A 17,617-nucleotide genomic window follows, 5' to 3' on the forward strand; every position below is an offset into this window, starting at 1 on the left:
ACCAGCTCCTTCAGTACTCCGGGGTAAACCCCATCTGACCCTGTCGACTTGTGAACATACAGCATGCAAAATTAAGCCAGAAAGCAGAGGCTGTGCTGAAGATGCATGGTTAGGCCACAGTTTGACACAAGGGGGAGATGCTCTGCCACAGATGGTCATCTTGCAGGCCATCCACTGCAGCAGCTCCCTGGAGTATGGGCTGCAAATCCTCTGCTACCTCGCTTGGCATTTATTTACTTTCTTGCACGGGTGTGAGGAAAAAAAAAAAAAAAAAAAGCCCACTTTGGTTTATTTTCAATTATTTAATAACACTAAAACCAACATTCTCTATACTCATTCTAGAACACTGTTCTTTTGAAACACTAAAACTGATTTTCCTTTTAAACATCCATAATATTAAAAGCACTGGGGGTATTGGAGCTAACAGCCTTTGAAAAATATTCTTCTTCTGTACACCACCCAAAAATACGTGGGTGCTAACAACTAGGGAAAGACCTGCTCCTCCTCCAGCCTGCTGGATGAAGTCAGGGGTGGGAGTGAAATCTGCTCTGGCAAAGCCCTCTGGTTGTATGGCACTAACACAACTGGCAAAGGCAAACACGAAGAAAACATATTTGAAGCAACTGGAAGAAAAATAGAAGTGAAGGAGAGAAAACCGAGGAGGTGGCAAAAACCACCATTGCTCCTCTAGCTTGCCTTGAGCTATTCAACACTAGCAGCATGGTTATCTTCATGCTGGAGCAGGATCCCATTTAATCAGAGATGGAGGCATCAAAGTGCCTCTGAGAAAGCTTCCAGCTTCAGTACACCCCAGAAATGTTCTTCTGCTCTTCTGTGGAGCTGGCCTGCAAGGTAAGCAGGAATTAAACCCGCGGTCCTCGTGAGAAGTGGGGAGGCAGCAACAATACATGTGCTAGGTTACACAGCCAGTAGGCAGCAAAGCAAGACTTCTTTGCACCATCTTTCTGCTTTGGTGCCACAAGACTAGAGACAGAGAACAAGGCGGTTGCCTACTCTGACTGACACAGAAAGTTGGGTTTCACTGGCTGTAGCTCCCAGGCAGGCTGTCGCTGTTGAAAGCAAATTAGATCAGCTGGGCATCAAGCGATACCTCCCATCAGTTTTCACCGCCCACTGCTGCCAGCTTGACACTTCTCTTTCACGCTGCATGTGCCAACTGTCTTACAAAGCCAGCTGCAACTTCTACTGGAAGGACACGAAGAACAACCCCAGGTTGGGAGAGGAGGTGGAGGATCGGCTCAGGGTTGGGGTGAGGAGACCTTTTCCTGCCTTAGTCCAGGCAGAAGACGGGGTTCTCCAAGAAGACTGAGATCTTGCTGGCCACCAGGTCCAGGTCACTGGTGTTGGCATATTTGAGCAGATTGGTGTTCTTGACAAAGTAATGCTTGAGGAAGTGCTGGCTTACACACTTGTGCAGTTTCTGTACCAGCCTCAGAAAGGCTTCAGGGAAGCAGCGCCAATCCTTGGTGCGTGGGTATTTTTCACACGTCCAGAATAGCACTGTCTGCAAGAAGCAGATGGGAGAGAAGAGGTGTTAGAGGTTCTGTCGAGGGCTCATACAGCTTACTAAGGCAGTTTTAGTGCTGGTAAATGGCTGACAGTCTTGGAAATCAGAGACTTGCACTGCTATGTCCCTGCGTTAACATTCCTGCGACGGAGGGATCACAACTAAAGCCTCCTCTTGGGATCAGGCAGAGCCACTCTGACATGCCTGGTTAGGATCTTTCCCCAGAGGAGCCCCACTCCATTGACTGCAGTAGGAGCCCAAGGAAAATGGTCTTGCTAAAATGATCTTAGCTTATTTGCCAATCTCCAGCGGGAGCCTCTGTAGAAATGCCAGGCATTTTCAGCTGTAGAAAATGGCCTGTTATACAATTGTAGGAGCCAGGAGGTGCAAGGAGAGAGAGAAGAAGAACCAGATTAACATAATTATTTGTTAGCTTCAGCTGTATTTGTACTGAAGACACACGCAGATCTGCATCTCAAACAGATTTTCCAAGCAACTCTTGCAGGTGCAGGGCATGCTTTCTGGTCAAGTGCAGCCTGTGTTTTTCTGACACATGATACTAACAGCATGTACTATGTTCTATTCCCCCCGGTTTATTTTATGTGATTTTACATTTGAGAAATCCCTAGTTAAAGTAATAAAATGCATATGATCATTGCTCTTACAGTATTATTTTTATGCTACCCATGTTGCATTTTTACAGAATTTCCTATGACTGAGAAGAATTTTCTGGAGGTACTTACACTTACTGTACCAAAGAGCCATACTGACTGCCTTGGTCATCCTGAAACCAGTTTTAAAAGTACAGTCACTCATTTTGGGTCCAATAATTCTGCTAAGTTCCTTAGCGTCCTTTGAATCCCAGTTTTATTTTGTAGATTCAGCAACCCAAAAAGAGACCCACAGACGCTGTGAGATGAGGCTGAACTACAACCTTCAACTCCTCTGTTTCTTCAGAGGTAGAATTTCATCAAAATAAGCCACACTATTCTGGATTGCCTGGTTTGTTTTTTTCCTCCAGACAAATGTCTGAGAATGTGAATAATTTTTTGTTCACGGCTCAAATAACCACAAAGACTTTTTTTTTTTTTTTTTTTATATTGCCAGGGAACAAAAGACATAGTGAGGAATTAAAGATGTAAGTTTGCAAGGTCTACTCCTTGGAGACTTACCTTGCATCACACTAAAGCTACTTCAGCAAGATCTATGGGCAGCGGTTGCAATGAAGTTTCTGGAGGCAAGGAAAATAGTGCTGCTCTTCCAGTCAGGTGACAAACAAGTGATGTATCCCCAGCATTTACTGAACTGTCCCTAACTGCGAGCTGTCTACCAGAGGCAGAGAGTTGTCTTTCAAATTGTACCTAGGTCTTTTCAGACTTCCTGATCTTGACCTTCATTCCTATGGAGGTAAGCGTAATGAGGGTGCTTACTCAGTCCTCTAAGGCTTTCACACCTTCTGGAGGAAGGAGTTCCTCTGTCATACAGGGCCTTTTTTATCTGGAGTCTTGTTTAGTCATAACTGTTAGATGCCTCAGACACCTAGACTGGAAACCTAGTAAGTGAAAAAACCTAACACTAAGCCTCTGCTCAGCTTTCTCAACTGCTGGTTTGTCTCCCTCTTTCCCCCCTCCTTTTTTTTTTTTTTTTTTTAATGTAAGTAATGTTGAAGCATTCCTTCCCTCTGGTAAACCAATCCTCTCCTGCAGTAAAAGCCTGAAGTACAGTTACAGTAAAGAGCTGAAGAGCTTCTAAAGAGCTTTCTATCTTGATCAAGAGTCCATGCAATAGCACTTCCTGCACCTCTTCTCCTTGAGCCAGAGAAGGAGATCATTACTAATGGTTAAATGATTTTCCACTTTCTTCTATCGACGACAGTTTTTCCACCAGGTTGTTCTTACAGGCACTGAGAAATTTTGCATTCTGCTAACCTATAACCAGCCCCATCAACTCTTTTTTGACCTTCTCTTGATTTAGATTAGTCCCATGACTATAATAGCATTTGATGGTCACAACCTTTTCTTTAGGAGAAATCTTGGCAGTGGTTTTGGACACCAAAAGATCAGTAACTCTTCCGGGAGCCTGATGGCTTGAGGCTTCAAGGTGGGAAAACAGCTTCTCCTTGGCAGCTCCAGGGGATGGAGGCCCAGAAAACAGGATTGCTCTCGTGTCTGATAAATAGTGCTGCCTGTGTCCATTAGTGTCTGTGGCTGTCAGATGTCGGGACACGGTCATAGCAGAGCCTTCTGTCTCATCTTCACAAATGTTGTTTGAAGCCACCTTGAACCCTGAAGTACATGCAGGGAGGATGCTACCACATCCTTACCTCTTTCTTCACTTTCCACCCCAGGTGAAACACTACCAGTTTGTACCTCCTTCATGAAATTATGCTCACCTAAGAGAAATTTTTTTGGTGCACATCCACAAAGACAAATGCACGATTTTCCTCCAAACAGATAGATGGATACGGATGTCTGGGGTAGTTAAAAAGCAGGAGGTAACCATGCAGTTAATGACTATTACAATCCTTACATGAAGTCAAAACAGAGCAAGAGCCTCAACTCTTAACATTATTTCTGTTGCTGCAATCATAATGTTCCTACAGGCTTTAGTTTCTTGTTGAAGTTTGGAACATATTTACTGAACTTCTTGCCACTGTAAAGCAAGCAAATGGTACTGCAGTTTTGACAGTTATTTTAGAAGTTACATAGATGCTACAGTGATTGATGCCATGATATTTTGACATTACTGAATGGAAGCACCTACAACGGATACTGAGACCATATCTTGGTATCATGGTGATGCCTACCTGAAGGTGATAAGCTGTGATGACAGGCTTATTTCCAGCACACCAGACATCTTCCTTCATCTGTCTCATGACCCTAAAGCACTTCATGCGACAACCACCATCTTCATCAAGTCCTTCCATGAGCATATGCTCAGCACGGGAGAAGCACAGCTGCCAGTGATAATTGGAGCGGGCCAAAAGGTCGAAACCAAGCGACTGTGGACAAAAGGGGAAGTGTGACACCAGATCAGAGGCAAACTTCTCTGAGCAACGCAGAAGAGATGCTACAAAAAGGATGTGTGACATCTCTCAAAGTGTGTTCTAAATGGGGTTAGCAGAGGCAGCAAATGTGGGTCATGCTCCCATCCTAATTCCTAGTCAAATGACTGTGCAATTTGTTTTGCTTCCTCCTGGGCTGCCATCAATTACTCCCAGGAGATCCAGCTCTAGAGCCACCAGATGCAGTACCAGCAGTGCTACTTGTACAGAGGCACAGCTCTGCAGGCACTTTGCCATGGAGCAGTAGGTCATGCACGAGAGGGGAGCAGGACTGGAAGGCGTAAATGGGCCTGCAGGAACATGGCACCTGAGCTGGATTGCCAGAATCCAGCCATGAGCTTTGTAGGGAAAGATGGGATTAGGCCAGAGGGAAAACTGCAAGACAGTGGCCCATTTGCAGAAGGCTTATGTGAAACAGAGCAGAACAGCAAGAATGATGCACATCAGCACTGAGCTACCTAGGCGGAGCTGTGTGTGAGAGACTCATGCAATAAAGAGTTAACACAGTTCTTCTTCCATAGAATTCACCACCATGAGAGGGGAAAAAATCCCAATAAACTCTGACAGAATACTTTGAAATATCACTTCTCGAGAGAATACACCTTCCAACCATGCTGTTGCCTGCCTTGCAGTCCTTCAGTTGGGAAACCATTGTCAGGACTGCCAGCCACCTGTGAGGTAAGTTCCAGCACAGAGTTAATAGTGCTTTTTACACTGTTCACCTTGATGCCCTGTACTTTTTCCTGGGAAGGCCAACGCTTAAGGCAGCGAGGCCACCGGGCTTTCTCGGGCCAGCAAGTTGGAATCTCCACAGCAGGAACCAGCTCCACCTCGACCTGGAATTCTGACGTCTCCACAGCCACACGGACCACCGAGCTGAAGCTCTCCAGCAAGGTGACTTTACCTGTGAAGGAACAGCAGGAGATGATCATAAAGAGGAAAAGGTCCTTTCCCACAAGCCAAGCAAAGGGCTGCCTAGGGCCTTGCAGTTCTGTTGTTCTGTCTTAACACTTTCTCTTCAGTGCCATAAGCAGAATACAAGAAGAAACTTATCATCTTAACCTGCCAAGGGAAATGAGAACAGGGAGAAGATGAAGGAACAACTAAGTTCTTAAGTTTACACTGAATTACTTCGCCTTTGTTTTTCTCTGTGGGTCCTCTTAGGTCCTAGGACCAGCTTCTTAAAAATACAAATAGACAAGTGGTGCAACCTAACATTTCTAATGGTACAGTACAACAAGGAGATCACTGCAGATTAGAGGAAACCTGATGAACACTTTGTATCCAAAGATCTCCTTATTCCTTCAGAGAACCTGTGGTCAGACCAAATGATTTACTCTTGCTGGTCATTTAGAATGTTTTGTGGGGTATCCTGAAGTTTTGTTTCTGGAGATGCACTCACACAGAAGACAATGCCAGAATTTATGGCCTGTTGTGCAGAGCACTCATACAAAAAGGGCTGCTTGCCTCATTGGGACTGCTGAGTGCCAAGAAGAGTTAGCTCTGTGGTGATTTGGAGGAAAGAAGTTTCCTCAGTGAGAGTGGCTCATCTCCAGGAACAACATACTCTAAGAGAGCAGAAAGGAACGAAAGCTGCAACTCATGGACTTGGTGAGATGTTTTGTGTTGGTCCAGCTGTGTTCATGGAAGAACTTTGTGGCCCCAGCTTTCCTGTTACTCTGGCAGCATCTCTTCAACTTTGACAGCTGAGCCAGTTGCATGATCATGCTCTAACCCACTGAAGTAAAAGACAGAGCAGATTACCATAAGCTGGTTAAATAGCAGTGTGTTAACTCACCTAATTTTGACTGGCATGGGCTAAGGAGCAATTCCACAAGGAGCCCACACAACAGACTTGAAGGGACAGTAATGAACATCATCTACCCTCAGAGGAAATATCTGACTACTCCCAATATTAATTTAGCATCTCCTCCAGGAAGTACAGGGGTGAATTACCTTGCAAATAGTGGAGTCCATCCCAACCAGAACTTTAAAACCCTCAGTAAAATCTGCATGTTATTTCCCTACTGAGCCAAGCCTGGCACGAAAACAGGAACTGTACTGTTCCCAAGACCTCAGAAGCAATCCCTAGCAGCTGAAAAGCATTAGAGCAACCACTGCATCAGCATGTAAATACATTCACAGCATTTCCAAAAGCATTGCAACTGTGCTACCTATTTTTCCGACAATTAAAAGTGAGACACCTTACAAACTCTGGTTTTGATGGTACTCAAAGAAGTAAAAAATAGGGAAGCAATGAAATCAGGGAAAATCTTCTGTAACTTTAGTAGTACTGTGGGGTGAAGGAGGTTCATTCTTCAAAGAAATGAACAAATATGGTAATTACTCCTTCTGACTACATCTTAGCTCATATCCTCTGTGTCAGTCTCCTTCCAGCTGGCCTTACTAAAAAGGCATCAGAGTTATCAGCCCAAACATCCCTCCTTGGTTCCTCCCTTGGAAGTACCTCTCCCTGTTCAACAACTTGATGTACTGCTGCTAGACACAATGGCAGGTTTTCACTTCAGCATAATGACTTTCACATAAGTAAACCCTCAGATGCAAGTCCATTCCATCTGGTCTTTTCTGTGAGCCTCAACAGTGAAATTTCATCCCCATCAATCTTTCCATTTCTAGGATAACAAATATTTCCTGGAAAAATGCAATGATCTAGTTGGGCTTGACTTTAACATGTTTTCTATATGAATAAAATTCAGAGTGCAATCAGGTGAGTGGAAATGCCTCCTATTTCTCTGGAATGCAGAAGACCCATATCAGGGTACAGTCATCCTGGAAACATGCTTTGAGAAGAGGCACCACAGTCTGGATTTGATCATGTCACAGTATCTTAATGAGAAAAAATGGACGCAGACTGTTTAGCTTGGACCAAGCCAAGGGGTCATTAGCTGAAGTCTATAACATGCCTCCGGGATGCTAAGAATTAAGCATGAGGATCACTGTTCAGGTAGCATCTTGCAACAGCTGTTGCAGCTATGAAGGCCTGTTGCATGCACCACCGATTGTGTTATATCAGTGATCAGCAGTTGCAGTATAAATAGCCACGGGAAGTAAACAGGCACTTTGGATGGCTCACAGAGGGATCAGCACCACTGCTGAAAGTAAACTTCCCAAGTCCAGTTCTGCTGAACAGGACTGGAGTAGCCTGGAGGCTGGGGAAAAAAGGACTTGTCCAACAGACTTTGCTTAAGTAGAAGTCCTACTTAGTTCCCACTACCCCAGCATGGAAAGCTATGGGCAGCTAAGGATTCCTCAGAACATTATCTGCCCTATACACATCTTCAAGCACTTTCTTCTCTGACTTATGCACCTTCCCTATATCCAATTTTCCTATACTATCTTCCTTGATAGTCTAGATATATTGCAGGTCCTGTTGTAGAATAAGATTTTTTCCCAGACAAATTCCTAAATGTTCTGAAAATCTGGGTTGTATCTCGGTTGAACTGTGAGGGTGATGTTGCTGGATACCCTACCCAAATTCCTAAGAAAGAAGCAACATCTTGGGTATGAAGAGCCCAAGGACTATTTAATTCTATCTTCCATGACGGTCTACGTGCATCACTGTAATGGGCTAAAGGTTCCTTGATTTTGGAGGGGTTTGCAGTTTCTTAATTTCTGATCATGTGAGCCAAACAAACACTTCACGTGTGTGATGGTTTCCCTCTATCAGCTGCAGAAGACAGCCAGTTTCCCTTATATCTGTCCACACTAAACTCACTGGAGAGGTTACAGGAGATAATCGACTTCTCCACCAGCTCCCGGAAGATGATAAGGACTTTGGCTGGAACCAGATCACCTTCGATGTTCACATCCGTTTCATGCCACTGCTGAAGGCTTTCTGAGAACTGCTCCACCTCTAGCCATTGATGCAATTCCTCAGGGTCCCGCACGGAGGAGAGGAGCTTGGCACCCTGCACGGTGTAGTAGCGCCAGTGTCGTAGCTGGCATTCCCTGTACCCACTTAGGCCACGCAGAGGGACTGTGATGAGGAATTGGCTGGGTGCTAAGACCTAGGAGAGTGCAGAGAGGTTGAGAGAGGAGACAAGGGCAAATCCATGAGCCTGAAGTATGAAAAGAGGGTTAAGGAGGTAATGGGTAAAACTGTGGGCTTTGGAGAGAAGGAAAAGCCATGGTATGATGGGAGTAATTGAATACAGCCAGAACCTGTTCTGTGCCTGTCTGAAGGTTACTTTGGATATACACAGACTAAAATAAAATTGTCTTAGAAGGACTCTGATGTGACAGCCATGGCCCATAGAAGACAAGAGTGCGCTGACTGATTTGCCAACACACCTGCCATGGTTTCCCCTATCCCTTGTTATTCCTAGTCTGCAATTGCATGAGATGTGATACCTAGCAGCTTCCAAAGAGCAGAAAAGCATCAGAAAGCATGTTTTGAGATCCAGCAAGGGGAAACAAAATAGTGCAAGCTATTACCTCAGAACAGTTGCTAGAGATAAGCCTAGAGCTCAGTAGTAATAACTGAGGCAAAAAGGGCATTTTTCTGACCTCTTTCAAAGTCTGCTACAGACGTTAGTAAAACAAGGCTATGGCCCATTCATTTTACAAGTGTTTCACTCTGCATAACTGTCCTTTAAGAGACAGAAACATGAGGCAAGTGACATGTCTGAGCCTACACAGGCAGTGGTACTCTCAGAAATAAACCCAGGTCTTGGCCAGCTGTACTGTATGAAGCTGCATCTCCTGCTGAGCAGATGGCAGAAACAGTGTAAGGATGGAAACGGTAACTGGTGGATAACAAATCCACCAGCAGGCTGGTTTGTAGGACAATAATTGCCCTCACTTTGGGAATGACCTGTTTCCAATGAAACCAGTGCTGAACCAGTATTTGCAGAGTGAATAATGTGACACAAATATGTTTTACTGGCCCAGGGCATAGCCAGAGATCTCCAAACACTAGTCTGGAAGCATTTGGTGATTGTGGCCCCAGGTATTCAAAGAGGACACTCAGATTCCTTCAGACTTTTACTGTGTTGACACAGAAGCTTTTCAACTCCATTTGCTACCAAATCTAACTGACTTTGGCTTTCATAAGGTGAAGGTGTTGCCCAAGCAGGATGTGAAATGACAGCTGTTACTGCAAGGTGGTTACCTTGAGGTGAAGGAAACACCCTTGTAATAATCCAAAACATTCTGGTGGCCTTCCTGGTAGCTCAGCTGATTTAAAATATTACTGCAGAGGAGCCAGAGTCCTGAGGGCACTAACAGGATTTGCTGGCCCTCAGCAGCCTTTCTGGGGCTTCTGCCCACACCTTCTGCCCCTGAGCCTGGGCACCCCATTTCAGCTCAGTGCCAGGCTATATGGTAGGTGTGCTGGTCTCCAGCCCTATGACAGCTATGCCTGTGCCTGGCCATAGACCTTGCTGTGCTACCTCCAAACTGCTTTCCCAGCCTGACCTCAGACCTACGTGGCCACTATGGACTTGCCTGGCAAGCAGCAGCCTGTATCTGACTCTGGTTACCATCACTGGGCCTGATCCTGGCCCCGATGAGTGCTCCTGGCTTGACCTCAGACCTGCCTTATAAGCACAGGCTTGCCTGGTGAGCCAGACTCTTGGCTGAGCCCAGCTGCCCTCCCTAGGTCTGCCTCAATCACCGACCATGGGGTGGGTGCTGCCATCTTGTCATGCTCACCTCCCGGCTCCCTCTTCCCGGTCTCCTCCGCTCCCTGACAAGAGATTTGAAATAGAAAAGATGGCCAGCAAGAAGCACAGAAACGGCAAAGGAAACTCCAGGAAGCCCTTGTTCTGTCAAATATAAAACCACCTAAAACCAGGACAATACTGGAAGGATGACATCGCAGACCAAGATGACCTGCACAAGCTAGGTTTGGTGGGGCTGAGAAATCCTGTGAGCAGCTCAGGAATGAAGTGCTGTAAGGAAAAAATACAATGGCTGTCATGTACTTACTGCTCACCTCCCTGCCTTGGCCACATTTGAAGATAAACAGCCATTCCTTCCCATACCAAGATGCTGACCTACATGTGCTGGCACCCAACAGATTTTAAAGGGAACAGCTGCAGGTGTTACACAAGTGCTTTCAAATACAAGTCACAAGGCTCCTCTACCTAGGGCTTACGAAGAAACACCAGAAATCACAAGACTGGTGATGACACTGTAAAGCTGGGCCTCTGGTGGCTTCTTGGTCTAACCAAATTCCAGCCCCACAACTATGCTCTGTCACTGATGGTCTTACACGCCATAGATGGACCACGGGCCCCAAGCAAGTCACAGGCTTACAAAAGAGCCTCAAATTCTGGGGTGTGTAACTTATGGGCACTTCTGCTGTATTAAAAACCTGCCTGCAGTATGATGGGCAAATTAAATACAACCTCATTCTCGTTGTCCTGGCCAGGATATCCCAGGGAGGCAGAAGCATTAGGTTAGAGATAAAATATTCACGCTTTGAGCAAAAAAGCAAGTTTCCTGCAGAGAGGATGAAATAGTCATGGGAGAGTTGGTTAGGTGGGTGAAGTTGTCTGGAGAAGAAGGTGGGCGAGGAGGAAGCAGTCACAGGGGCCATCAGGCACTGGCTGGCAGAAAGGCTTTGTACCTGGATGGACGGGTGGAACGGGCGCTTCCCCCGAAGCATAGCTGACAACTTGGCCAGTAAAGCTGGCTGGTCCTGAGAGAAGCAGAAAGGAAAACAAGAAGTACAGAGAACAGAGAGAAAGCGTGTGCCAGGTCATTCATTCACAGAGCAAAGCTGCAAGCTTCCTTGGAGTCTATCTGTGAAAGGAATCGCCCCCCACCCTGCTCATTACACCCTCCTGAAGCCTCCACAACTTTTGCATCAGCCCTACACAGTTGACAGCTGCAAAAGTGGTGGGCCACAACTAAAACAAACACTTAAAAGTTGTAAAAAGAAAATATTCCATTTTGCCCATCTGAATTTTACTTCAAATTTTTTATTACAGATCTTGACTTTTTGTCCCCTGGTTACAGAAAAGCATTGAATATCTAAAGGCTTTTCTTACATATTTCCCGGCCAGACCTACATATTTAGAAAGAGGCTTGTAGCTTCTCAACAAATGTAGACCCCTCACGGTGTTAAATTAATTCCTTTTAACCAGAAGCTGAAAGTTTTGAAAAGTCACTGTAAATTTAATCGACAGAAAAAAAGATGTTGCAAAATTAAACACAGAATAGTTAATACACTGGCTTTCCCTTGACACAACTCTCCTCTCACAACTCTCCTGATTATGTCAGCAATTAGATTAAAGATTCTATTTTTTGGAAGCAGAACAGCCCGAGCCAAAAAATGTTCTTGCTAACCCGTTCTTTGCTGCCCCATATCTACAGGACAAAGTTAGCCAGGCCCTCCCAGTGTGACTTCCACAGATTTATAGCTCTGGGTTCAGTGAAGTAGGCGTAACAAATCTGCCACTTATAAAGAAAATACATTTTGAGGATTTCTTTTAAGCAGAAGTTGTTCAGATCAGCCTACCGTAATACCAAATCACTGTTCAGAATATATTACCTTTATTTTTTTCTGCTTTGTTTTCCAGAACAGAAATGTTACCCTGACCCTGGTCTGACAGGACCATTAGCCAAGAAGGTTTGTTCCAGTATAAGAGGTGGATGGCAGACTATGGCACTGAGGAACACATGGACTGGGATGTGGCACCGTTTTACATCACTGTGGTCATTCCTACCGGCAAGACCACATGCCCTGGAATATACGGAATTTCAGAAAAGATATAAATCTGAATGTGTTTTTCCCCAGAGCAATAGCCACATTTCCGACTGGATGACTATGTTCTGCCTCCACCTCCATACCCTTCCAGCAGCTTGATACACACAGTTCTTCCCTTTTGATCCTAGACAACTGCAAAAGTTGCCTCATGCTTTTATATATTTGCTGTGTTTTGATCTGTAACTGGCTGCATTTTAGTCTAAGGGTTGACATAGCCAGAGTATGTAAACTAGTTCAGATGGAAAAGATCATTTTAATCTGAAGTTGCCATTGCCATGATTGTTTCTTATATCCTTACACTAGTTATTCTTGTGTTAAGTAGTCACAGGAAATAACCAGTGTTCTCCTGTCACAGCTGGGACAGGACATTATTATTTTAGTATTTGATGGTCTAAAATGGGGAGGCATTTAACTTCTCCCACTAATAAGCATACTTCTTCCTAGTAAAAAAGAAGTTCCAATCCATGACCAAGAAAAGACCCATATGTTTCTGAAGGAGCTTTCTAATGTTCATAGAGGAAGAAGGATTTTGTGGTTTTTTTTTCTTTTTTTAGTGAGTTGAAAGGTTTTCCACCTGTGAAAAATATGAGTCATAGCTCATGAAGGCATGAGCATTTTTTTCTTCTTATGTTACTGCTGTACAAGTTTTTCTTTCTGTCTCCCAAAGAGCTTTGGCTTCTGCTTGCAGATTGACAGCTCTGGCAATAGATGCTCTTTGTGAAAGCAGCAGCTGTAAAAAGAGGCTCTGCCTGATTTACCCGCCCTCCCTGGTGCTCCTCTAGTTGTAAGATGTCTGTGAGCAAGTCCCTATGACCCAGGCAGTCACTAGAACTTCCACAGTGAACTGTCAATGCATCGTCTGTGGTGTCTTGGGTGAGGTACCTGTTCATACAAACACTTACACAATGGAGAAATCACCTACTGATTACCTACAAGCTGCCAGAGAGTATATTAGAGCTCTTGTTCATACCTTAAAATTCTCATTGTGAATGCCAGAGTTGGAGATAGCCTGGAATCGTGTGGCTTTATAGCTGATTTCTGCAGTCAGTTCCTGGATGATAGTCTGCACCTCCTCTACTGCTTTGGAAACCAAATAATTTCGCCGTTCCACCTGTCAGTTCCAAGACAGACACTTCATATTACAGGTAACTGCAGCCTTTGACTGCAGTGGAAAACAGACAATCGGTGCAAAGCATCCTGAAACATTTGTGCCTGTGCTGCACTGGGAACAAAACTCACCATTCCCTGTGTGTTACAAGCAACTTACCATGAGACAGAGCTGGCAAGCACCAGCTGGTAAACACCGACAGGCCAGTACTAAAGACAGCTGAGCATTAATTGGTATTTCCATGCCAATACCATTGGATGGAAGGGAAAGAGTTTGTTACATGGATAAATTTGCCATCAACCAGCTACAGACTCATTCTTTATTCATCTGATGCAGGATACCCAGTTATTCCCCTGCATATACCAGCTATTCTCAGAGCCAGGATATCTTTCATTCAAAGAGCTGACAAGACTTCAAGAATTACAGATACTCTATGCATTAGCCAGGTTGCAGGTGTATGTGGCAGCATTTAGATGCCTACATTATATGTTGGAAATATCCCTACTGTCTTCATATCTGAAGTACAGATGAGAGTCTACTCCTAGATGGTGAGAAAGTATCTTTTCAAAGCTGGTGCTACTGGTGACTAAGTGTTTGTGTAACTTGATGGATAGTTCTTCAGTTCAAGCAGTAGTAGCATAATTATTTACTGAAAATTATTTCAGTGGAAGATCTGAGTCTTGGAAGGATTGAGGTGGAGGATGGACAACTCAGAAAAATATAAGATGAACCTGAACCTTCACATTCAACTAAAAATAAAGGGAACATAAGGGGATGGTCAAAATCCGAACAAGGAAATTCAACTGGAGGAACATGAAGGAACCATGTTAGTAAAGGACATATAAATATTTCCCAAAGATCCTTACACATTTACCAAAGTGAGAAGGAGATTTGGGATTCAGCTACTGTTAACAAAGTTTGTGAACATATTCCTCATTACTTATCCATCCAGAACTACAGAGTGCACAACAATGCATGGCTGAAAATGAAAGTTCTCACAGAAATACATCTATATATCACCAAAACATTTCCATAGAGAAAATAAACCTTTCTTACCAGCCCCTTCATAGTACTAGAATATTTCAACCTTTACAGAAAAGAAGATCTTACAGTTTTCCATTTTGAAATTATTTTCCACTTTGGTGTCCTGCATTTTGTTGGGGAAAGCAGACTATAAAATAGGATCTAGCTAAGTACTGTGATGAAACATTTCAGCTTTAAAAAATCTTATGGTTCACAGTTACTTTTATTAAAAGTCATTGTTTCACTGATGATTTTATTCTGATTTACTTCATTTCATAATGGAAAAAAAAAAATCAAGTGCTGGAATATCTCATAAAATAGAAAATGTGGTTCCAGCCTGCATGTGCTAATGAGACATGTTATTTTAATCATGGTATATAGAGACGTATCCTTAGATGAGGTGACAGACCGATGGGTGAAATCTAACAATATCTGTCTCTCTCTCTAGTTCTTACATGCATCTTTCTTAGAGACAGAGCCTGGTGTGATTTCGGTCTTGTTTCTCTCAAGCCAAGACCACTGGACAGGGAGAGAGGGAAGGACCTTTCCTTAGATTAAATGCTGGCAATTACAGCTAGTCTCACATCTGGAATTCCAGATCAGGAGCAAAAATTCAGGACATCTGAAGAAGAAGAGGACAAACACCTTGAAAAATTAGGCTACCAGCTGAGATCCCTGACAACACTCTGCAACAGAAACCTAGAAATCTCATTAGAAATACAGTTCTCATGAAACTTCACCCAATCTTGTCTCCGAAATGAAGACAGCAGGCGAGCAACTAACTGTCAAGTTTGGCACCCTTCAGAATCAACACCTAGTGTGGGAGACAGAAAATCTGGACAGATAAAGCCTTACCTTGCTCTGGATGTAGAATTCTACATCTTCATCTGTGAATGGTTTCATGGCAAGATGGTCTTCTCTGCTCTCTAAAGTGTGAATTCACTCTTCGCTCGTTCACCTGCCTCTGGAAGTAGAGGGAGACTCAGAGAGAACTGCTCAAAGCCTTCTTGCCCGTTGAAGCTCAGGTCACCTAATTCCTCTGTGGATGAAGAAGAGAAGAGAGAAGCAAAGAAGTATGCCTATTCTTAATTTTTTTTTTTTTTTCTGGTCTGAGTTACAATGGCGACATCCAGCTACTATGGAAAACTAGCTCCAATTATTATTTTCAAAGTTCAGTCATTATTATTCATCTTATTACTTTTAAATGGTGGGTCTTGCATGCAGGCACACACAAAAATATCCCAGCTACTGCTCTGTCTCAGGGCAGATCTGGAAGCGCCTTTCAGAGTGCACTGCAGATTCAGTATGCTCGTGCACACCATTATTATCCTGTGTGCCACAAGTACTTCCCTGCCTCACTAGCCCTTCACTAAAGCATTTGTTAAACACTGACAGTTATCCCTTGTTGACTTCAATCCACCCACTTCCCGTCTGAAACTGCATGGGTACTTTTACACTCAGATCATTCGAGTTGTAGTCTGCAGCCTCTGCTCCCCTCTCCTCCCCGCTCCTTGTATCACCTCTCTCTCTCTGGCTGTATTGACAGTAAATATCCTCCAGCCTGTCCCCTCCTGTAGTTTGCTTTGCTTTCTTTACAGTAAACAGACAGAAAGCTGTCTCTCGTTTTCTGCCAGCAGCTCAGCTAACAACCCCATATGGATAATTCAGAGGGAAAAACAATTGATCAGGCCTCATTGATCCAGTGAGGCTTGGTAGCTTTTAGAAAAAAGGGTACATCAGCACATGGAGGGAAGTGGCGGAGTATAGAGATGAGACCCCATGCTGCTAAGCATCCCTTATTAAGGAAGGCACACTCCACTTTTGAGTAAAATCATTATTTCTCCCTGGAAACTGAACTTTGACATCCCTTGACTGATTTATTACCTCTACAGCAGCTGGAAAAAGGCAGCACTTGAGTAGGCACTGGGTGCTACTTCAGGGCAGGCACTGTTGTTCCTAGTTATCCTGCATGATGTTCGTTATTAACAGTCAAATACTAAGAACATTCATGGAGTACCAATAGCTGCAGGACATCTGATTCCTCAGAATCTACAAATCAAGCCTTTCTCTGTGCCTCCCCGGCATCAGCTCTCATCTTTTTGCTGAGGGACTTGAGGACTTCTTCACACAGACATGTAGTCATTTACTTCCCAAACCAGCTTCCATCAGAGTTGGGCACTGAAAAAGATGAGCCCCACGATTTTTAGAGAACCCTACTTCATCCTTGCTCACGCTAAGTCTTACTGGCTCTCTTTCACCTGAGGGGCTAGCAGTGTATGTGAGCTCTGTTAGGGAATCTGGATAAAAGGCAGTTCTGAAAGAAGGTGAGTGGAACAGTAGGTTAGGGAGGACTTGCAGGGGCAGGTTGGGTAGGATTAAGTCCAAGCAGAGTGTGCAAGGGAGGAGAATGAGCCTTTTAAATGTTCAGATTCCAATAAAAGTGTGTCCTGAGAACATTGACTCCATTGTGCCCTTTCAGGCTGTAGATACAGAAGACAATTTCCTTAACACTCCAGATACCTCGCTGAGGAAAACAGACATCACAAGGACTCTGTTTTGTTACATGAGGAGCAGATAGCACAGAACTCAGGGGAAAAAGTAGAGGCAGATGGTCATGTGTGAGGAGGGATTATTACTGTGGGAAAAACCTGCATCAGAAGGGAAGAATACAGAGAAAGAGGAGGAACAACTGCAGAGATAAAAGAGGACATAGACCCAAAGTAGGAGGAATACCGGGCTCCTCCAGTGAGATCTGCTGAGCTGATGCAGTGTTGTTGCAGTGAAACCTTCATCTAACTTCAGCCAATAGTCACGGCTTCTGCAGCTCACCCCATTCAAAGCTCAGGATTTCTAGATTGCCTTTTTCTTTTTTTCCTTTTCTCCAGTTAAGCACCAAAAACTATGGAAGCAAACACATGCTCCAGGTTGGTCCTTCTCAGGGATCATCTATCTTGACAGTGCTTTTACAGGAAAGTAAGATTACAAATGGAGAAAACCCTGAGACGGACCCAAGCTGCAAAGGCTAATAAACACAAACTCCTGAGCAAACATTTCCTCTGACCCTACAACTTAATGCCCCAGGCACACAGCAAGAGGGAGTGAAGAAAGGCTATTTCTTGTTCTTCACTCTTGGAGCACAGAAGGAAAGCACACCCCTCT

At 44.2% G+C, this 17,617-nt stretch overlaps 1 protein-coding gene across 4 annotated transcripts; it reads right to left on the reverse strand.

Moving 5' to 3' along the window:
• Positions 1-284: 284 nt before the first annotated feature.
• Positions 285-16,094, reverse strand: MAB21L3 (mab-21 like 3). Of its 4 annotated transcripts, none has more exons than XM_074927807.1 (8): positions 15,979-16,094; positions 15,314-15,497; positions 13,298-13,438; positions 11,185-11,256; positions 8,329-8,620; positions 5,315-5,496; positions 4,335-4,529; positions 285-1,525 (listed from the first exon to the last, which is right to left on the reverse strand). In XM_074927807.1, exons 2-8 carry the CDS (start codon positions 15,359-15,361, stop codon positions 1,292-1,294), a joined length of 1,164 nt encoding a protein of 387 aa, XP_074783908.1. In that variant the 5' UTR covers positions 15,362-15,497; positions 15,979-16,094; the 3' UTR covers positions 285-1,291. The 4 variants fall into 4 exon arrangements, with proteins under 4 accessions (XP_074783908.1, XP_074783916.1, XP_074783924.1 ...); XM_074927815.1 differs by having other exon boundaries at positions 15,908-15,995; XM_074927823.1 differs by lacking the exon at positions 15,979-16,094 and adding an exon at positions 15,914-15,972.
• Between the last annotated feature and the right edge of the window lie 1,523 nt (positions 16,095-17,617).

The sequence above is a fragment of the Athene noctua genome, chromosome 1 (assembly GCF_965140245.1).
Source record: "Athene noctua chromosome 1, bAthNoc1.hap1.1, whole genome shotgun sequence".
NCBI classification, from domain to species: Eukaryota; Metazoa; Chordata; class Aves; order Strigiformes; family Strigidae; genus Athene; species Athene noctua.